We start from the raw sequence: 23,293 nt of genomic DNA on the forward strand, positions 1-23,293 counted from the left end.
GTTTACTTCTCGAGCCTGCTAGCCATGTGCTCAACGCACTTCCGCTGCCTCAATGCCGTGACGTCACCAAACACACGCCTCATTTTGCCGGCAAAATGTTCATGTTTCTAAACTTTGTTTTATTGAGCATATATGTTTGAATAATAACGCCTGGATATCGCATGCTCGCTCCGTACCGGTGTCAATCGCACTACAGCGGTATTGATCGCACTGCTTCGCGGTTGTTATACTGTAGCAGAGCGGGCATTTTAAATGACCCGCGTTGACGACTGCTGGCGGGTTATAAGACAAGGCGCAAAATTACTGGCGCCAGCTCAGAGCGAGCGGACTGCGGAACACATCACAGCTTAGCCATATGCTCCCTGCTTACAGACTCTTTGATCAGTTTTTCTAAATGATGCCTTGTGTCACACCATCCTAACTTTTGCTTTTGAGGATATCCGTGGAGAGAACGCATTTTCAGAGAGCATAGTAAGGTAGGCTACATGCATTGCACAATTTGGTTATTGTTAAAGATCGATAAAAGTGACATCAGATAAGTAAGATGCATTACAAGGGTTTGGGGAAGCAAACTTTTCAATGTTGGATTGCCGAGACTTTGGGTTCTGTTGCTAGAGCGGGTTCAATGAAATGAGAAATAATGATTGGCTCGGCCATTTTCCGACTCCCTTGGGTTGAGCAATGCAAACGTGTAGTTTTATTAAAAAAATAATGGAAATATCGGCATGCACTTGGTTTACTTTGAAAATATAGACTTTAAAGTGTACATATATGTGGTTTTGAAGTGGTCGGTTGTGTTTTTCGTGTAGTTTTGACCTCTTGAACATTGTGCCCGGTTCTACTTCCCCGCGCCCAAAGCGCATTGTGAAGATTTACATGATGGGGGTTGGGATTAAAAGCCACAAATCGGACTTTTTTGTAAAGTAACACTTATATCTTTTAGGCTCTCGACAATCAACAAGGTCACACGCGTGGATACCATGCCAAGCAAGAAAGTGTAAGTTTCCCTTTCGTGTCTTTTTATGGCAGTTTTGACCATCAGTGTGCATGCATGGAAAAGTTGCAGCAGCGAGTTGGCCCAGTTAGTCACAGCGTTTCAGGCCAATGTGTGTAACAAAATCATTTTTCGACGCAGGCTACGAACAGAGCAGATTAACACTACAGATGAAGCTCCTAAAACCAATTCTGTGCGTCCCAGGAAGAGGAAAGCAGACGTGGCTATTGTAAGGAAGCTATTCAACTTTTTATAATGCGCCTATATTAAAAACATAATGAGTGATGAAGTCTCTGACAGTTTTGTTTTTGAATTCACAGCATTTACAAGATGTAGATGAGGAAATCACAGAGATGACCAGAAAGAAACCATGTGCATCCCAGGTATGGATGAATCCTGACTGTTGTGTGTATAATATCCATAGGCCTCACCAGGCATCTCATATCAGTGATGCAAACCAATTGCCACTTTTATTTTAGTCTTTTCTGTGGATCGCAAAATGGTGTATGAGACTTATGGTCTAAAATGTGCTGAAATTATTCATATATACAGAGACCTCGAATCTAATATTAAGGCCATAAATATGTCTTGATCACAAACTTCTTTTTTTTTTTAAAGATACACACATTTACTCAAATTTGTATGCCTTATGTTGAAAGTGCATATTTGTTAAGAATTACATGAATCGTGTAAATGATTCGCCCTATGTTTTCACTTCAGAGTGAAATTTGACAAAAGTTGAGAAGGTTATTACATTTGGTTGTTTAACATTTCTATCATAAAACGGTTGCCAAATATTGTTTAGCTACTTCTCTCACTCTTCCTCTGGTAAAAACTGAAGCACTACGCTTGAATGCATGTTCAGTATCTGTGAACCGCAATGGCTGCAGCCTTTGATGTAATTTTGGCATTTAGCAAGCACTGTTAGACCACTGAGGCAGACCAGCCTATAAATGTAATATTTAAAACTTTTGTAATCGTATCAACAAACCGAGCAGCATCAAGAATGTTACGTATTGGAGGAGTTTGTCCCTCTCAATGTCTACAGTGCTTGGTTGCATAGTTATCATTGTTGCCTATGCCACTTTAGTATTGTGAGTGAGTGGTTAGGGTAAATGTCATGGCTTGAATTTACACAGGAAGCTTTTTTTTTGTGCCATTGAAGGTCCTTTTCAAAATGCCTTTTGAAGCCTGTCGTAGTTGCAGAGGGCCGGCTTTTGTATTTGTTTATATCCGTTAGAGTTTACCTTTTTTTTTCTTCTTCTTTTCTCATCTTGTCCTCTTGCTCAGGCCTGCTGGAATCCTGACACTGGTTACACAAGCCCATGCAGGCGGATCCCCACACCTGATGAAGTCGAGGAACCGGTTGCTGTTGGCAGCATGGGATTCACACAGTACGCCTCCGAAAGCATTTTCATCACCCCCACGCGCTCTACCCCTCTGCCGGCCCTCTGGTGAGATTTATGACTTTCCAAACTGCAGATTGACATGTCATACAAGTTATTATATTGGCAAACATTAAGTCAAGACACTTTTGTTGATGCATTCTTTGATATATACAGTATATGGATGTACATGAAAAAGTTAACGCTTTCTGCTGTAATTTCTCACAGCTGGGCAAACAGAGATGATGTGTGGAACAACCTGCTTCGAAAAGACAAACTTTACTTGCGAGATACGCACGTTATGGAGAGACATCCAAATCTCCAACCCAAAATGAGAGCGATTCTGCTGGATTGGCTAATGGAGGTTTGTAATCATTGTTGAACCATTCACACGTCTTAATCTAATCTCATTAAGAGGGGTGGGGACACCGCAAGTTCCTTCATTCTTGTCTAAACCTCAAGTTGTTTACCAAGGCTGTTCCTCTAGTTCTCAGGTTTTCTTATAATTAAAAGCTAACTGCAAGTAGAGCCCAAAGTACACTTGAATTTCTCTGTGACTGCTTCATCCGTTTGATAGCGTGCGTGAGCACAGGCGATCGACAAATGCGCACTAGAATGTTTCATATTAGTAAAGTGTCTGCAGCATTTCTCTCTAGAAATTAAAACACAAAATATATTTTCTGTGTAAACTACAGTTTCCTGTATCTCTCACACAAGTGCTTGTCAATGTTGCCGTGTATTGTTGTTGCCGTTTCTAGAAGTTTGTTTTTCCATCTCATTCATTTATATTCAAGGTGTATGTGTGAGCTGAGTGTACGCGGTTAGAAAAATCTGGCTGTGTTCATACAGTACACGCGTGCTGCGCTGACGATGACGTTTACCTTACACTGGCGGTGTAAGTGTATTCATGGTCTGTCGGTTTCGGCACGCATGTGTACCAAACAAATGAGTTTTAACCACTGCGTGTGCAAAAGATCTGCATGTGCGGCGCTTAATTTGAAACTCCGATATTGGATGGGGAAATTACTGTTAATATCAATATGTTGTTGTGAACGCATCTGAAAACTCAATCCTGCTGTCCTGTAGAGTTTAGCTCCAACCCTGATACAACTCACCTGCATGTAGCCTTCTAGTAATCCTGAAGACATTGATTAGCTGGTTCAGGTGTGTTTGATTCGGGTTGGAGCTAAACTCTTTGGGACAGCGGTCCTCCTGGACCAAGTTTGCCCATGCCTGCGTTAGGGTGACTGTCTAACGTTGGCCATTTGCTGAAATTTTTAGATTTCACTCGCCACTGATTGAGTTGTAGGCTATGAATAAGTTTAGCACAGAAATATTTGTTTTCACTTTCCTACATTTGAACACTGACTGAGCGCTTGAAAGTTTCACTCTTTGAATTTAAAGCGCACTATTCATATTCCTATCAATGGATGCACAGCGTGTTTGACGCACCGAAAACTGTAATGTGAAGGCGCCCGGCTCACTGTCTCTAGGCTGGGAGTGTTCTGCATTTCTTACACACACAGAGAGAGAGAGAGTCTTAAATACCACAATGAATTTTTTCTTTTTTTCTTTCTTCATTTGGAATTATTCAGCTTTAAAGAACAAGCAGAAGCCACTGCCGGTTCCTTCGGTAGTGGGCAGGAATAATACACAAGCGGCAATCTCATTGGCTAGCGCTCGTCTATTACCGTCCGCATTTTGTTTTCAGTAAATCAGTTCGAGCAAACTCTGACAATGTTATAATTATTCAGGAGCCCAGCAACTTTTTAGCAGTAGTAGTATTTTATTATTTTACAGAAACACTGAAAAATCAATAATGTCAAGCTTTACCAACCCATGAGTTCTATCATAAACAGTGTAGTTGTTGTTCTTTTAAATTGGTGGGAAAAGTACACAATTCAATTAGTTCTAAACATGTGTACATAGCAGAGGTGGGAGTGTGTGTGTTTTTTTTATATTTTTTTTTTAGACATGGGTTAGTGTTAGGGTTGTGCGTTACAGAATGTTACATGCTGTGCTTGCATGAATGAATAAATATATATATATTTACATTTACAATTTACATTTTTTTTTACTTATTGATATAGCTTTATTATTTGAAACCCTATTTAAATAAACTTAACACACGTTTTTAGAAGTAGCTGGTTATAATAAACCTCAGAGACGGAGACATCAAGACAAGTATCTTACCTGACACTGATATTAAAATGGGCATTCTTCAATGTATTGATACTCTTATTGCATTTGCACATTTTCACATTTCTATGTATATTCCAAATAAATACATTTTTACCAAAAAAGGGCAATCTTTGCAGTTTCTGCGATTTGCCTCTATTTATTAATTTTTATTTATTTATTTTTTGGATACCATCCATATTGAAATGACAGCATGTGAAAGAGTGGTGTGCAAACCGTAGCTTGGGTTGGTCAAACACATAAGGAGAAGCGTTCGTATAATACGATGTCGGCAATCACATACATTCACATTGGGACGGGATTCGATTTCTCAGAGGAATGCTGAGTTTACTGAAAAACTGTAGGTAGTTTGCCCTAGAATTTTCCCCTCCTGTACCGAAAAACAAACATACTGAACAGTTAATTTGAAATGGAGGTACTTACTGAGCTGTAATTGATGTACTGCTACACCTCTGTCACACACACTGACTGAACGTATACCATAGCATACAAATAAATATCACGTGTTCTCCGGATTTAGAATTCAAAGTCTGTTTTTGTTAAATGGGTAACTAAAAATGAATTGTGTGTGTTTAAAAAAAAAAAATTATTATATATTATTATTTTTTTACTTTTTATTTTATTTTTGCATAAGCACTGAAATGTGTAATGGTGATTTTTGACACTGACATGTACTGTCTTTTAGGTTTGTGAGGTGTACAAGTTACACAGAGAAACGTTTTACTTGGGTCAGGACTACTTCGATCGCTTCATGGCCACACAAGAGAATGTTCTTAAAACAACACTACAGCTTGTAGGCATCTCATGTCTCTTCATAGCTGCCAAAATGGAGGTAAGTTTTACTTTCAGTTGCCCTTGTACTTCAGCCTGAACTTTTGATAAGGACTGTAATATCATGTCAGTGTAATTCCATGTTTTAAGAACGTTTCAGAGTGCGTTTAAGGTGCAGCACTTGACCTTGAAATGTAATAGACATTATGTTCTTTTCAAAGGAAATTTACCCCCCTAAAGTGCATCAGTTTGCTTACGTCACTGATGGGGCCTGCTCCGAGGATGACATTCTTAGCATGGAAATTATCATCATGAAGGTAGATTATCATCTTTTAACCTCAGTACTGTGCCTAAACCTGCAGCCCTGCTGCTTGTATGGTGTTGTGGCCTACTGTACTCCATATTTGTTCTTCTTCAGGAGTTGAATTGGAGTTTGAGTCCTTTAACCCCAGTGGCTTGGCTCAACATCTACATGCAGATGGCCTATCTAAAGGAGACTGCTGAAGTTCTCATAGCCCAGTACCCACAGGCTACATTTGCGCAGATTGCAGAGGTAAGACTTCACAATTAATTGTGTTAAAATCACAATATGGTGTCTGACTATATTTACCGCAAAAAAGCTGTGATTCTGCACGTGTTGTGTCCTGCAGTGTGAACGCCTGGCACTCTTTTGTTTTCTACTACACATACCGCTGGTGTACATTGTGTTTCTGATTTTATCTTTCTCAAAGCTGCTCCTGATGCATGAATGCACACTTTCCATTTTTGGGGGCCTTTCTGTGAAAATATGCTTTAAATGCATACTAGTCTAATCAAAAACTAAAAAAATGTTTACTTACATTTTTTCATTCTTCTGTGGAACACAAAATAAGATATTTTGAAATGTCTTTTTTTTGTAAACCTAAATCATACATGTTTGGAATGACATGAGTGTAAGTAATGACAAGTTTTGGGTGAACTATCCCTTTAGGAACACTGCTTTCATATTCATGCGATTTCACTACAAGTTACTATATAAATGTAATTAAATAAGACCTTGTTTTGTGAACTGAATAAGAGATTGTAGCTTTTTACCAGAATTAAAAACCTATAAGAATATATTAAAAGTACTGAGAACAACACATAAATTCCATAGTCTTTCTTTAGTTTTTCGTCAAAGGTGTTGAGAGTTGAATGTTAAGGATCGTTACAGCAAAACACATTATTTGTATGGTAATTCTAATAATTTAGTATATAAACTGGCTAGAGACAAAAAGCATCCCTAGTAATACTTCCTTGCTTAAAGGTTTTGCATACATGTTGAACCGAGCTGATGTTTCAGGCAGTTTTTTTTTTTTTTTTTTTTTTTTTGAGCAGATGTCTCTGTGGATGTCTCTCTCTTTACTTAGGATTTAGTATCTTATTTTGTCTTTTTGTGTAGCTCTTGGATCTGTGTGTACTGGATGCAAGAAGTCTGGAGTTCTCTTACAGCCTCCTCGCAGCTTCTGCACTCTTCCACTTCTCTTCTCTAGAGCTAGTGATGAAAGTTTCAGGTATGATTTTTTTTTTTTTTTTTTTATTATTATTTTTTTTATTTCTTCTCGATAGCTTTATTAAATGGAGCATGTATATTACAAAATGTAAATTACAAATATGTATATATTTTGTTCCAGGGCTGAAGTGGTGTGATTTGGAGGAGTGTGTGAGATGGATGGTCCCTTTCGCCATGTCTATTCGTGAAGCAGGCAGCTCAGCCCTCAAGACATTCAAAGGAATAGCAGCAGATGACATGCACAATATCCAGACCCATGTGGCTTACTTGGAATGGCTGGTAAGTTTTTACATTTGAAGTTAGGCCGCAACTTAATTTTCTCAGGCCAGTTTTATATATGCACACACAATCAAAACTTGGGCTTCAACACTACTGTCTGACTAAAGAATTGTGCATGCATTTGCCCAACCACAACATTTGTTTCTTTCACTTCCTCTTGCCTAAAGTTTTCTTGTTTCTTTTCTTGTTCTTCAGGGGAAGGCGCACTCATATCAGCCAGTGGACATCGAGAGCAGTCAGAGGTCTCCGATTCCCTCTGGAGTGCTCACACCTCCACACAGCAGCGAGAAGCCTGAGAACACAGTCTCCTGACTTGATGTATGGAATAGGACACAGCCCTGACTGATGATTTGAATTGAAAATCAACAAATGAATGGCATTACAGGACAAACCCAGCTATTAGTTCACATGCATTGGCATAAGACTCAAAAGACCAAAAATGTCTAATGCTTGTTTGTTTTTTCTTACGAGACTTGAAAGACATACTTTTTCTTCTTTTTTCTTTTTTTTAATGGTCCAAAGGGTCTATGTTTTGTTTTAGTTTTATTTTTTTTAGTTTACAAATGTAGACTACCTGCCAAAATCTCAGAGCTGTAACTGGCTCTGGTTGCTGCTAAAAGAGGGTGGGACTGGAGCAGATGGGAAGATGACCACAGAGATCCCCACACAAATATGGGCATGGGTTTCTGTTGCTCAGATTGCCATTTGGACCAGCAAAATCCTGACAGGTTGTCACGGGGACTCAAGTCTCCACTGCCATAAAGGACCAGAGAAATCACCAGCTTCAGAAGCTTGGACTCTGATTTTATATTTAAGATTTTCACTTCCTGTGTGTTTGTAACCAAATTTGACCATTCACTTTTTATAGGTATGTTTTTAAATGAGATGCTGCTACATTTCTTATATCATATGTCTAAATAAAGCCACTGTCTCAGACAGTTTTTATGATTACCATACTTATTTGTTTCTTGATGTTAATACTACTCAAAGCATATATATTTTTTTTAATATATAAAATCTGGGTAACACTTTACAATAAGGTTCATTAGTTAACTACATTAGTTAACATTAACTAATAATGAACTGCACTTATACAGCATTTGTATATCTTTGTTAATGTTAATTTCAACATTTACTAATACTTTATTAAAATCTTGTTAACATTAGGTAATGCACTGTGAACTAACATGAACAAACAATGAACAGCTTTATTTTCAATAACTAACATTAACAAAGTATAACAAAAACAGTAGTAAATGTATTGCTCATTGTTAGTTCATGTTAGTTAATACATTTACTAATGTTTAATAAAGGAACCTTATTGTAAAGTGTTACCAAAATCTGTTATATATGGACCATGTTTTATATTATATTCTAATTTACTTTTTATATTTTAAAATAACGTTTTGTGAAAATCGTTTTTAACATTTCTATATGAGATGAATGAGCCACCAAAGAGATGATGCATTAAAAAAAAAAAAAAAAGTGCTTTAGATGACAACCATTTAATTTACTAACAAGGCTACACCCTGTAGTGCAACGCATTTAACTTCATGGGGAAAAACTCCAGCGTGTGTAATTTGACATGCATGTACAGAGGCAGCTTAATTTTGATTTTAATGGAACTGGAATGGTTCTTATATTAAGTCGTCTAATTACCAAAAAGCAATATATGCAGTTTGGAAAAAAATATGTGCACTTGCTGGCTGTTTTACAATAGAAGTCAAAAATGGCAGATGTACTGAAGTGTAACATCATGTATGAGATCTATGAAACAAAATGGTGAACAGGGCCTGTAATGGCTGTCTCACTCGTGCATCTACATACACAGTGCCCTCTGCTTGCAGTCTGAGAACGAGTGTTACGGAGAGACCAAGGACATGATCCACTAGATGTCAGTGTGATGCTTTGTCTGTCACGATCAGAAGGCTGGACTTGAGGTCTGTGAGCTCCTCAACAGCTGCTGCTGAGACAAGGGTAATTCATTACATTGCACACTGACAATCGCTCTGCTGCCTTGGTCTGGCAGTGTTTGGGTGCTGTGTTGGTGACTGGAATCTGCTTAAGGCAATTTTGGTTTGGGCTTTATTATTTCAGTTGTTGAAAATGGCAAACTGCTCAATGTGATTATTGAAACATTACACACGTACATTGTTATTCTACAACTGACCGTTATATCGGGGCAATTTAAAAACACATTTTGTGGCAGGTTAAGCAGTTAATAAAAAAAGGGTTTGGAGATGAGGTAGATGAAAGCTTCTCAACATTAAAGGGATAGTTCACCTAAAATTGAAAAATATGTCATTACTCATCCTCAAATTGTTCCAAACCTCTATGAGTTTCTTTCTTATTTAAGATATTTTGAAGAATATCGTTAACCAGACTTTTGACTTACATAGTAGAAAAAAAAAAAAATACTATGGAAGTCAATGTGGGTTGTCGACTGTCTGGTTGCCAACATTCTTCAAAATATCTTCTGTGTTCAACAGAAGAAATAAATTCATACAGGTTTGGAACAACATGAGGGTGAGTAAATTATGACAGAATTTTTGGGTGAACTATCCCTTTAACGATCAATTAGCGCAGTTTGTGTCCCTCATGCTAAGATCCTAACCTTACTGAGGTTTACAGTGATTGGAGTCCAACGTCACTGTTCTGTATTTAACATTGTGGCAGCATGATGGCTACCACGCAGTCTCTTAAAAGAGCTGTATGGAGGTCACCGTTGAAGAGGAGGAGGTGGCTTCCCCCAGCAGACAGACCCTGGGGGCCGGGGGGCCCTCAGGCAGGCAACAGCGCAACAGCTGTTATGTGCTCAATGGCCCCTTTTGTTCTCTCCGCACAGACGCTGGTGGCAGCAGCAGCAGGTGCCCATTGGATGATCTCCCAGCCATCACCGCCAAAAGTCACACCTAGTCGCAGCTCTGTGCCCCCTGTCTGCCATTAATATTCATAATGCCGTGGACTACTACGACACGATCCAATAAAAGAGTTCCCAACAAAGTTCTGGTTAAAATATGTGAGAGAGGCTGATTATATTGTTTTACATTTTGATTTCTTTAGGATTAAGAATGTTTTGAAGCATCTTTGTCCTCAGAAAGAAGCTAATATGTTTAATCTTGGATTTCAGAATATCTGGTATTGGTCTAATGTCTAAAATATCAGTGTTTAAGATCTAAGGCCTGGTTTCACAGAGCCTTAGTTTAAGTAGCTTTAAAAAAAAACGTTCCTTAGAAAACATTACTAAAACATTACTGGTGTGCATCTTGAGCCAAAAAAATGGCACACTGACATAGTATGACATTTAAGATATGTCAGAGAAAGTTGCTTTCAGTTCAAACATGCATTTTATTCTGGGACAAGGCTTAAGCCTTGTCTTGTTAAACCAGGAGTAAAGTCTACGGTCTGTAAGCCACTCCATGCCATCCTGTAGCAGACGCAAGAAGGGGTTTCTTTTCATACAAACAAAGGGTAAGCTTTCCAGTCCTTGAGTGAATTGCGTGTTTTGTAATTGTTAATTGAGTAGTTCAGGTGCTATCAGGGTTGAAATGTATAATCAGTTTAAATGCATTAATGAGTATGTGTTGTGTTGTTCTGTCTCCTGTACGACACGGTGTGGGGAGTAAATTGTTTTAGATAATTCATTTAGATGACTCAGTTTTAGGCAAAATAAGCAGGCTTTTCTCGGGTTGTTAGTGAGCCATCTTCATCAAAAGCCCCCTACGGTTCTAAGAGGTGGCGGGGGCTAAAAAGCTATATTCACACAACTTTTCTTCAGTTCAACTGAGAAAATTCAATCTTCACTGTCTCATTTTTCACCTAGAACAGTTCAGCTAATGAGGTGATTGCGTGTTTTTAATAGAATATTGTTACAATAAAAAGAACAGGATTAAGTGATTTATTTATATTAATAAACGGTCACAGAACAGTTAATAATAATCCTTAATATCATACAAAAATAGTAAGACTTTATTCAAATAATTTATCATTTATAAAATCAGGATTTTCTTGCTAATATATATATATATATATATATATATATATATATATATAGGCCTATGTATATACTGTATATATTCAATTAAATAAATGTTTTTATTATTAATATTTTTTAACATTAAATAAAACAAACATGCTTATTCAAAGGTAACAGCAGTGTAATCCCAATTGCCAGTCAAGACTGTTTAAAAAGAAATATTACAGAATAAACAATATACTTTATTGCCCCCCATATATAGAAATTTGGTTCCTACCCCATACTGCTAACGTTACAGAGACACTGGACATTAATGTTTTTTATTAGACCATGAATAAATTGAAATACAAAAAACTATATTTTTTAAATAACATGTTTATATATTAATAGTGTTACTATTGTATTTTTTGCGATTTATTGTTGTTGTTCCTCTTTAGAGCCAAAATCCCACGACCGTTTGCTGTGTAACACTCTAGTAAACAATGAACAGGCAGTGGCTAATGCTAGTTTATTTTTTAACCCTATTATTGAAGTTCTTTGCCTTATTGGCTACAAAATAAGTTCCTCGTGACCTCATTCTCAGTATTATCTCACTTATTAAAAACCGCTATATTGTTTAAAAAAGAATGATATCAATTGAAGTTCCACCACTCTTGTAGAACTGTGTCTCTCATGAGCTGTCAAACTCGACTGTCACTGAAGCGTTCCCGCCTGACCACGTGGCAGCAACTTTGTTTACACACGTGACTCGCTGAGTGGCGCCCACTTCGACGTCATCGACAAACGTCGAGCGAGGGGCGTCGGTTTGAGCTCAAATAATCAGCGCGTCATGCGCAGAAACTCAAGTCACAGTTGGAAGAGATTTTAGCGGGTTATTTAAATACACCAGGTTAGTTTTTCCCCATCTATTGTCATCAAATGATATAGGCTACATTGTTTTAATGCAGGGAGGGACCCATGGGTCAGTGCGCTTAAAAAGTAGGCCATTCAATATTTTTCGGGTTTTATGTAGGCTACCAGACACATTTCAAACATTTTGGGGAACTTCAGAAGGAAAACTGCAATCCAGCAATTTAACTGCAGTGACATTCAATCATGCTTTTGACTCTATTCAGGATTAATCGCATTTTAACAACAGAATTTAACAACCAGGCCTAACAGGAAGTTGAATTGAGATTTTGACTGGAATGATAGGAATAGGAATTTACTGAATTGCGTTATAATAGTAATGGCGTTCTGGCAAATTATATGTTCTTTCACTATGGTCTGTAAAATGAAATTAACCTTATTTTCATTAAAATTGTATTTGTTATTAAACAATCAATGCTTAAAGTGCCATACAATATTGTCTATATGCATCTAGAGATAATTAAAGGAGAAGTTCACTTTTAAAATGAAAATTCTGTCATCATATACTCACCCTCATGTTGTTTCAAACCTGTATGAATTTCTTTCTTCTGCTGAACAGAAAGGAAGATATTTAGAAGAATGTCAGTAACCAGACAGTTTTTGGGTCCCATTGACTTCCATAGTATATTTTTTTATGGAAGTCAATGGGACCCAAAAACTGCCTGGTTACTGATATTCTTCTAAATATCTTCCTTTGTGTTCAGCAGAAGAAGGAAATTCATACAGGTTTGAAACAACATGAGGGTGAGTATATGATGACAGAATTTTCATTTTAAAAGTGAACTTCTCCTTTAACATAGCCTATATTGTTTGTTTAGTTTATGATAATAGTTTATATTTATTTTAACTTCATGTCATTTTTTATCTGAAATTCCAAATCATGTGAGCCACCTCAATTCAAATGCAGCAACCCTCTGGTTTATGAGAAAAGGTCTGAATGTGTAATTTGTGAAATATTTCCTTGTACTGAAAGGATGCTGTTGCAGCAACCAGACTTCAAAGTCTTGGCATATGCAAAGCTCTTGTCGTTCAGACTATGTTTGACATATATTAGCATATACCTGAACCCTGAATAGATTCATAACTTATTAAACTGTTTCTGGTGGTGAAAGTCATTCTGTCCTTATGCTTGTTTGATTCCCCCGCCCCTCCCTCTAATACTCCCCCTCCTGTTCAGTGCAGAAAATACACCCACAGGCTGCACTGGAAGTTGATGTATGGGGTGTTTGGGATAAAATGGTAAAAAGTAATCTGGAAATTATGTCTTGTAACTAAACTAGAGCCCGTTATGCGTTTTCAAACCGTATTCTTTAGTCTGTCAAGATCAACTTTGTTTTAGATGCATTTCCACAAGAGTTGTCACATGTGTTCTCTATTTTTCCACTAAACAATGGCACATTCTGTGAATCTTATGAGCCAGAGAACAACTGTTAAGCCTGTTTTTAAACATGTGCAGTCCTTCTGGATTGAATGCAGAAGAGGTTTATGTATGCGTTGTTGTCACATTTCTTCATTTGCATGTTATTTGCTTGTGAATGAATTGCATATGTCCGGGTGAGTTTGCGTTTGCCGCCCCCTTATGGTTAAATAGACAAACTGCTCCACTGATCCGGCATCAGCTGGGCTGAGCTTACCCCAGCTGTCTCTGGGCACTGCTCCCAGTCTATTTAAAACAAGAAGAGGAGGCAGAATATAATCAGGGCTCATCTTTGTTGTATATCAGATTAAGAGGAACCCTTCGTCTGTTCTATGGGGGTGGACAGTAATTTTGCTGTTTTGTTTGCTTGCAAGACAGCATGATATTTCAAAAGTATACAGACAATTGAAAATCTTTTTTTGCCGCAGAATGAACAATTTGCGGTTCTGTGTTCTGCATCCTTATGCTGATTTCTTTTAATGCTTAAGCATTTAGAGTAAAAAGATTTTGCGTGGTCTCTGGAAGTCTGAAAATAAATGATCTGATGTCTGAAGAACGGCAATTAAATTTCATAAGAATGCAAAGGCCTCCCACCCCAGATTACCTGATAATAGAGAACATCAGGAAAGATGTGTAATGTAATTATGTGTGTTTTACTGTAATTGTTGTGCTTGATAGCCTCAGAAAAGAAGCTGCGGGCTTTTCGTTTTATTTGTGTTTTGATCATCTGGGACCCCTGTTCCTTTTAGGTATTATGCCGCTTTGGCTGTGTGTGTGTGTGTGTGTGTGTGTCAAGTATGAGGGCCGTTTCCTGTCGACTCTGCCGCGTGTATTCTCTGTTCATTGTAATGCCTTTAATTAAAGTGATTTTATTCACAGGCACACAGCTGGCATCGGCGACTTTCCATTAGGCATCTGAGTGGCCGCCTCGCTGGTGGGAGGACCCGCACTGGGGCCGCTTCCTGGGGAACACAATACTAGTTTCATCTCCCCTCTGAGTTTGTTGTGTGTTTTGAATTTATTAATCATTGATTTTAATGCGTGCCTCTTGACAGTGGCAGCTACCCATGCATTAATTAATTCCTGAGATCCTCTTTTACAAAATGGCATTTAGAAACAATGCAGGGTCGGCCAGGGTTGCCTCTGACCTATAAAGAGATGTGCTGAATGCGAAATGTCAAAATTTGCTTTTATTTGTTCGTCGTTGTGGCGCTTCTTCACAGGTTTTATTGGCTCTTTTTATGTTGATGGCATGGTGATGTAAAGGCCTATTTTTGTAGCCAATGAAATACCAGTAAATAAAGTTCTTTATGATTCTGTTGCTCAGGCGTTTTGCTGAAAACGCTTCTTAAACTCACCTGCTTTGCATGTGCTGGCAAGCAGTCAATCTTCGAGCGAATTGTTGGTCTTAAGTTGGGAAGAAAGGTGCTTTGCCACTGACAATAGCTAGACTGTGTTTATCCGTTCAGGTCTTAAGGAAGTATGTTAAAAAATTGCCCTCAGTGAATTGTGTGGATTAAAAAGACAGATTAGATCTCAAAGGATGCATAAGGGAGCCGAATTTGAATTTGGAGCAGGATTTGAATGCATTCAAAGTCTCTTTTATTTTTTTATTTATCGAAGAAGGGGGGAAAACACTTATTCATCCATTTAAATGAGTAAATAGTCTGTGCGCTTGAAAAGATAAAAGCTATGCTCATAATCCGTATTGACACTCAGAGATGCGGAAAGGAAGATTCCTAAGACCCATCCGCACCCCGTCCCGCTGAAAGGGCCTGATCCTCATTCAGGTGGCAGACCTAATGCTAAAGATTTCCTGACAGATTTCTTTCACTGGATTGATCAGGACATGTTGCCAGTAAGCGAGCGCGCCCAGAGAGACGTTTAGGGGGGGTGTTGGGTTAGCAGGTGCTTATCACATGTCTCAAGGAGCTTCTACCAGCCTCCGAGAGCCTGATTGTGTCTGACGTCGTTCGTCGTGCTTGTGTGGCAGAACTGTTGGAGATGCTCGGTCGTCCTGATACGAAAGCCCTGCAGATATCTTCTTCATTCTGGAGAACTTAAAGGGACAGTTCGCCATAAAATTAAAATGTCATTTCATCATGTCATTCCAAACCTGTATGACTTCCTTCCTTCTGAGGAAAGGCTTCCTCTTTGTGTTCTGTCTTCCAGTTTGTATTTCCACAGCATGAAGGCAAGATCTTACGGTTTTATGAATGATCCTCACGTTTTCTTCCCCGTCTACTGACATTTGGTATGACATCCGCTTCAAACAAAAAAACCCCCAAAAATTACAATGCTCATAATAACATTCATTAACTCTACAATAAGTAAATCCTCTTCACTAGCTAATTACTGTTCGACAGCGATGCCATATTCAATTGAACATACACTGTAAAAACTAAAGGAGCCTCAAATATCCTGTTGGTTACTCAAGGAACTTCAAAATGTAATTTAGGTGCCTCAAAGCTCTTTCTCCTATAGTAGGGTTACTGGAGGAGCACTGACAATCTTTGAGGTTCTTGCTGGAACTTATGGGATCCTTTAAGCACTTTGTATTTAGTTCAGAGGTTCTGGAGTCACCTTTTCATTACCATGAGACCTTGAAGTGCTTTGGGGGAAAATAGAGGAACTTGAATGCGATAAAAGGGTTATTGGAAGATCTTTTAACATTTAAGTGGTTCCTGGAAGATCTCTTATGTTAAAGCCAGCATCTGGAGGAACCCAATGGTTCAGTGAGGCCAGAATAAGATTATTATCCTATTATTATTATTATTATTATTATAGGCTACTTAAATTTGATTCAGTATACATGGTGAAAAAGACGTACTATTAAATGTATTAAAAATGTACTTCAGTGTTTTTTTTAGTAGACCTACAATACAAATATACTTTAATGCATTTTTAATACATTTAACAGTAGCCTACGTCTTTTTCACCTGGGTAGCTTACATTTATTTAGTATAGGCCTATTTTATTAAGTAATTTAAACCTTAAACAACAACACTAAATAATAATAATATTAATAATATGAAGAAGAAGAACCCGGAGGAGAGAAGTTTTATTCTGTCACGAAACTGCTGCTATTCCTCAGCTGTCGTCGCTTCAGTGATGTTCGCGCTGCTCGCGCGCATCAAAGCTCAGCTGATCGACGTCATCGGGTTTGAAAGTAACGGCTCCTCTCATCAAAGCTTCCGCCGTTTGTACGGCTCTCCGTTACAAGGTTTGTAAACTCGCCAAATAAATATAAATACAGCGTCTACTCACTATATATTTAAACACACACATATATATAAACTAAATTTATTATACTTTACTACGTTTTTACAGTGTTTACCACTCGTTTATTGCACAGTATCTGGTATGAAGGTTTTAGCTGCGATGCTAACTACGTTGATCTAATGAACAAATGAAAATTATTGACTTATTGTCTTAGATTGATATAGTCATTCAATTCAACATATTCTGTACAACTGTGTTTTCAAATTGCTGATATAGCCTAACTAATTTAGCTGATTTCTGCTGTTGTCATTGCCGTTTGTTATGAATAACAAAAGCAGGTTAATATAGTTTGGTCTGTTTTTGTTTAGCCTAACTTTACTTACTACAGGTGCCCTCATTCTCTCAAATACCATTTTAAAGCCATTTACTGGTCAATAAATATTATGTTGTGAATAATCAGCTTTGTTCTTTTGTTTCCCCAGAACAACCATTATATTTCTAAAATAATCTGAACATTTCAGTGGCAACATTGAATTACAGTAAGTTACCTGCACCACATGCAGTACTTTATTACTATGAACTTTCTCTGTGTGAAATTGTAATGTTTGACTGTGTACTTGTGTTTTTTAATCAGTTATTCTCTGAAAATCTTCCCTCATACTCTCAAATCTCATTCATGTTACTCAGAAAAATAATATCACAGGTTTGGTTCACAAATAATGCTATGCATTTTTTCTTATATCTGTATCATTTGCATTTGAATATAAGACATTTTAACTCTGAATTAATTCAAGTTTAGTCTTTTTCGACAAAAAAAAAGGAAAAAGCTATTATATGGCTTCAGAAGACTTACAACACAACCCATAACACATGAGTTGTGAACTCATTGATTATTTTTAGGATCTTTTCTGGGACATTTTTGTAGCTTAACCATTTTTAAGAATCTGCTGTACCTTTTCACTTTTCTAACTCTTTAAGTACCTCACACCAACTTGGTCCCATAGTGACATTTTTTGACCACAAACGAAATTGCTTGACCGTGTAAATTCTTATTGAAATGGAATTCACCAGTGAACATTCACAGAACAACAGATCATTTTACTGCACCTTAATACTGTTTCCGGGTCAAAGCCTCTACTTCTACTTCCTCTATCTTGTTTCATGAGAATACTCAACAACCATTTATGAACACTGTTGATTCAAGTCACACATTTAAGCTTTTCAAAAGCCATAGTGTACATTACAGTCTCCAGTCTAACGGCATCCCAGACTTCAACATTTTATGATTTAAAATAGCTGAATAACTAACCATCTAAGATTATGGTATAAGTTAAGTAAAGATGGACATTTTTAATTAGTCAAAATGTAATTTTTTTACATTGATTTATTTTGTGGAACATATGTGTTTCCATGCATTTTGTTGAGATGTCTTTTCTTGTTTATCTATTGTATATACATGGTTGATTATTCATGTTGATTATGTATTATACTATTTTTTTGTGTATTCATTGATATTAATCTATAGTTAGATTTTTTTTCCCATGTGCATGGAAGTGTATGCATAAAAATGAATATCAAATATGTAATAAACAATTCTTATTTTGTATTTGGTTCAATTTGTTTATTATAATAGAAGTCAAAGGTAACCATAGTAACAACATGAAATTAAATATTTAAAAAAAATGAAATTTGGTTCTTGGAGGCACCCACAGTGGTTCCACACAGTGCCTAATATAAGAGTTCCTCAGGAAACCTGTGTGGTTCCTCAGAGAACCGCCCCTTTTTAAAGGGTGTCTAGAGGATCTACAGACGGTTCCGCCAGTGTGGCAAAGTGAAGAACCCCAAAAGGTTCCTCCAGGCACCTTTTATTTTTACAGTGTAGACATTTTGGACTATCGTCTCTATCGCGGTTACGCTCAAGTGACGTTGCTGTGGTACGCAGTTGAGTCACGAAGGCTTATCGTTTGCATACGCTTTTAAGTATTGCGGTTTAAAAAAAAAGTGACATTAAACCATTGAAGCGCATAGAGCAGTAGGCAGCGCAATACAACTCATTTCGCTATATGCGCGTGCTGTCAGAGAGACGCGCGTACATGAAACTGCTGATCACAAACCGCTGCTCATAAAGCGCGTGCGAACTCAACTGAGTGCTTTTTGCCGACTAATTGGGCTTGATGGTTAAATACACACGCTTATGTGTCAAAGTGAGTGACCATGTCTTTGCAAGTAAACACAGTCATTTATGTCTTAACTTAAGTGAACGTTAACAGTTGAGAAAGAAAACGCACAAGTATATTGGATCCGTGCAGTCGGTCTTAAACTGACAGCATCCACATTTTCCTGCTGTCGTTATTAATGTTAATCAAACAACAAAAAAGAGAAAATCTCTCACTGCTCTTGACTGAATAACTTTTGTAACTTTAATAAGATGAAATGTATAAATTTAATTTACACATTGAAGACAATGTTTTTTTTATACATATTAGGGCTGCACGATGTGTCGTTTAAGCATCGATATCGCGATGTGCGAATCCACGATAGTCACATCGCAGGATGTGCGATGTATGCTGTTGCAGTTGATCCATGATTCATTAACCGTACGGGCCAGCTGCTCCCTGGCCCTTGACGCATGTGATTCGCGGATTAATTGCACATCTTAACCATCATAGAGTGAAAGATTACATTTGCATGTGTTTTTAAGTCCTGCCAGTTTAACAGGGCGCATATAAGTATGAGCAGAGAGAGAGAGAGAGAGCCCCGGCCGCGCGCGCGCTCACCTTCACAGTCTTCAAACAACACGAGCGCTGTCTTGCTCTCTCTCTCTCTCCCTCGCGCATATTAAACAAAATCAATTGACACGATGGTGTCGAACAAAAAAAAACAAAAAAACTATCCAGTGATGAAATGTTTTCTGTGTTGATAAATCGTGTGCGATATCCTAAACTGCCGAGATAATTACACAACGCGTGCCGTAGACTACACGTCCGATTCGCGAACTAATGATTCCTTTGAACCGATTCAATTTAATGAATGGTTTAAACCTATGGTTTAAACAACTGACCTGTCCAACACTGAACTCACGAGACGTCTGAATTGGTGTATAAAAAATCTGTAACACTTTACAATAATGTTCTATTTAAACTATTTAACTACATTAGTTAACATTTACTATTAGTAAACTGCACTTCTACAACATTGTTAATTTCAACATTTAGGCTATAGCCTTATTGAAATCAAAAATTGTACAGTAGCTATGTGTTAACATAGTTAATGCACTGTGAAGTAACATTACCAAACAATGAACAGCTGTATTTTTATAAACTAAGATAAACAAAGATTAATAAATACAGTAACAAAAGTATTGCTCATGGTAAGTTCATGTTAGTTATTGTTAGATACATTAACTAATGTTAACAATTCAAACCATATCCTAAAGTTACAAACAAATCATTTACTCTAATTTAAATAATACCCTGATGTTTAAATTATTTAAAATGAGAATGTAAGTGTGCTTACCCCATATTTGTTTGTAAGAAAAAATTAGATTAGATTTAATTTCACATCGCAATATACATCGCAGAAAAATAAAATATCGCAATGTAATTTTTTCCCAATATCGTGCAGCCCTAATACATATGATTACTTTATACAATTTATGTAGTATTTCTTATTCCTAGTGCTTGAAGTCTTTCAGGTCTGTTTCATTTGTGTCTTTGTTCTATTGTAGTTTGTTTTCCTATATGCTTGTATTTAGTTTATTTGTTCTTTATCACTGTTAACTTGGCTTCAGTAAGCTTGTTTTTTTGTTTGTTTGTTTTTTACTTAGGCTAGTATTAGTTTGTTGTGATTTGGAAAATGGTGACAAGAATGATGAAATTTCAATGGTATCAAAAATTTTGAAATCCAAAAAAACGTATTTAAATCAAAAATAACTATATTGTGAATTTGTGATATCATTATCGTAAAATACAATTACTCGTATTGTGATATAAGGACCGTATATGTGCAACAGTACCTGCCCAAATTTGGTTCTGAAAGTATTTTCCCCATGTGGATTCATAAAAAGTCTTAAATTAAGAGTTACCTACCTGATATAAGGTGAATCACAACATTGCAAACTTTGATTTGAAGCATAAAGGTATTTGAAAATCAAACAAAAAGTCAAAGGTACAAGACTTAACAGTTTTAATAATGGAAAGAAACACTTTTCCAAGAAGTAAATGACAAAGTTTAGTTAAAAAATGGAGTATATTTTGAAATATAATATCACAACAATGTATTTAGCATAGGGAAACTGAGTCCGTCATTTGCAGTGCTTCTTTGGTTCTTTTGGCATGGTTTGCTTGTTGCGAACTGGTGGACATTTTCTTGCAGAATCATGGGTAATGATGTTTTTTTCTCCAGAAATGTCTATATTTTTATAAATAATAATTTGAAATAATCCAGACTGATGACTTCAACAAAGGATATGCCATTAATAAACAACCTAGTCGCTCACAGCAGGTCTGTCTGTCTTTAAAAGTTTATTGTTATCGTTCAAAATCAGTTCCCCTATGGAGAATATGAATGGGTTTTTAATTCCAAAACCTGACTGTTGCACTCTTATTTACTTTCATTGTAGAGAAAAAGAAAGAAATGCATTGAAAAACACTCCTCAAAATATCTTCTTTAGTGTTCTTAAGAAAGAATGTCATACAGGTTTGCAACAACTCGCTGTAAATGCTGATTAACTGGCCTTTTAATAGCGTGTATGTGTGAAGGATTCTCTCACCGATTGATATCATTACAGTCAGCCATTTTCGCAGTGTGCCTGTCTTCACCATTTTTCCACTCTTATGTGTTTAAGGACCTCCTAAGCTCTGCTAGCCACAAAGCCTAAACGATGCTGCCCTTTCTTTTTTCCCTCCATCTCTAAAGAGGGAAGAACAGAGGCAGAGCGCGAGAGAGAAAGAGTGAGCCATCGATCAGTGCCGATCGTTACACGGCCCCGCACCCTGCCTCTCATTGTTTTTTATCTTGTCTCTCAAGCAGGGTGAACCCTTGTTGCCATGGTATCCCCCACACATTGGCAATGGCACTTCAACCCTTTAGCTTAATGATCTCTTGGCTGATAGCCTACTTGTCAGGCTGACTCGCTCTGTCAAGAAGCAAGGAGGATATTTGAATCGCTAGCATAACCATAACATCTCCTTACAAGCTATTCCCACTTTACTTTCACAAAAGCGGGGCAGCTTCTTCCCCCTTCGCCCCAATCACACACACACACACACACACACACGTATATTGGCCCACATTGATTTTTTATTTCAGACTCCTTGTACTTCAGCATTGTACAAGTGTCCCGATGCCGAGCGAAATCTTATTTTACATGGAATGAAGCCAATTCCCATTCATTCTGTGTCTTTTTTGTTTTTTAGTCATTACTTTAAACCATCACAGCGCTTGCAGATCAGAGCCGGGTGAAGGATTACCGTTCATATAAATAGCTGGCATTGATTCGACAAAAAGAGAGACTTCTCTGTCATTATGGAGACAGAAAATCCTAATTTAGAAATGTGAACAAAAACGCTGAGCGTTCAATTCAATTCAGTAATCCTCCATATTGCATGAAATCAGAGGTGTCGTGTTACAATGCGCAGTTTAAGTCAGTGTGGAGATTTAGACAAAAGGTAGCGCCTGGAGCTATATCATGATGTACTGAGCTAGAAAATGTGTTCTTAGTCAGTGTTTCATTTCATCTCATTCAATTTTTTTTTTCATTTTTGGAAGTACCCTCTCTGTTACCTTTTTATTGGGGTATATGTACAGATCTCATTTAAATGTATGCGGTTAAGGCCTTTAATATTGAATCAGAGACACAGAACCGTGGATAGGCCCTCGTTAATTAACGTATTTTCCTTTTCTGGCTCGCTCACTGTTTCTTTCTCATTGTGTCTTTCAGGCGTGCCTAATCGTACATGACTTTGAGGAGACGATGTGCGCTACAATCCCAGCACGTCGTATATGGACAGAAACAGATCAGACATTAGCCACTGCTATTGATCCTCAAATAGGGGCCGAGCTGTCTGTTTTGAACGCCGCTGCCTGGTCGATCCCATCTGACCTACTGTTCACAAGGTAAAAAAAAAAAAAGAAAGAAAGAAAACAAAACGGGGAAGATTCTGCTCATAATTGGGTTGCGGCTGCAGTTGCTATTTTCATCGACATGAGAGGCTCATCATCTCCAATAACCAGTATCATAAGATGGAGAGTTCAGACTGCCTCGTTGTGCTAAACGGATGTTACACAAAGCCTGATAGTTCTCTTCGGGAATGTACAGGCGGCGTGTTGTAGATAAATATTCTAGGGCAGTAAATATCAACATACACTATAGCCTAGTCAGTAAGATGTTTCAAATATTTAAAAGTCTTTTATTCTCACCAAGGCTGCATTTATTTGATGAAAAATATAAAATATACAGTGAGGAAAATAAGTATTTGAACACCCTGCTATTTTGCAAGTTCTCCCACTTGGAAATCATGGAGGGGTCTGAAATTGTCATCGTAGGTGCATGTCCACTGTGAGAGACATAATCTAAAAAAAAAATCCAGAAATCACAATATATGATTTT

The 23,293-nt window shown here is 37.4% G+C and overlaps 1 protein-coding gene across 1 annotated transcript; it reads left to right on the forward strand.

Annotated features, from left to right (window-relative positions):
* Positions 1-46: 46 nt before the first annotated feature.
* Positions 47-8,115, forward strand: ccne1 (cyclin E1). Its single transcript, XM_084109520.1, has 12 exons — positions 47-476; positions 944-997; positions 1,136-1,223; positions 1,315-1,377; positions 2,285-2,448; positions 2,608-2,743; positions 5,264-5,410; positions 5,571-5,666; positions 5,768-5,902; positions 6,770-6,881; positions 7,002-7,159; positions 7,355-8,115. The coding sequence occupies exons 2-12, from the start codon at positions 981-983 to the stop codon at positions 7,469-7,471; spliced, it is 1,233 nt and encodes a 410-aa protein (XP_083965646.1). The 5' UTR covers positions 47-476; positions 944-980; the 3' UTR covers positions 7,472-8,115.
* The last annotated feature ends 15,178 nt before the right edge of the window (positions 8,116-23,293 follow it).

The sequence above is a fragment of the Abramis brama genome (assembly GCF_963993115.1).
Source record: "Abramis brama genome assembly, chromosome: 3".
Lineage (NCBI taxonomy): Eukaryota > Metazoa > Chordata > Actinopteri > Cypriniformes > Leuciscidae > Abramis > Abramis brama.

Bases quoted from the DNA above. Each gene is read 5' to 3' on its own strand.
- ccne1 (XM_084109520.1), top strand. The intron at 1,224-1,314 runs GTAAGGAAGCTA...TTGAATTCACAG, and splicing joins GGAAAGCAGACGTGGCTATT to CATTTACAAGATGTAGATGA. The intron at 5,411-5,570 runs GTAAGTTTTACT...TTCTTTTCAAAG, and splicing joins TCATAGCTGCCAAAATGGAG to GAAATTTACCCCCCTAAAGT.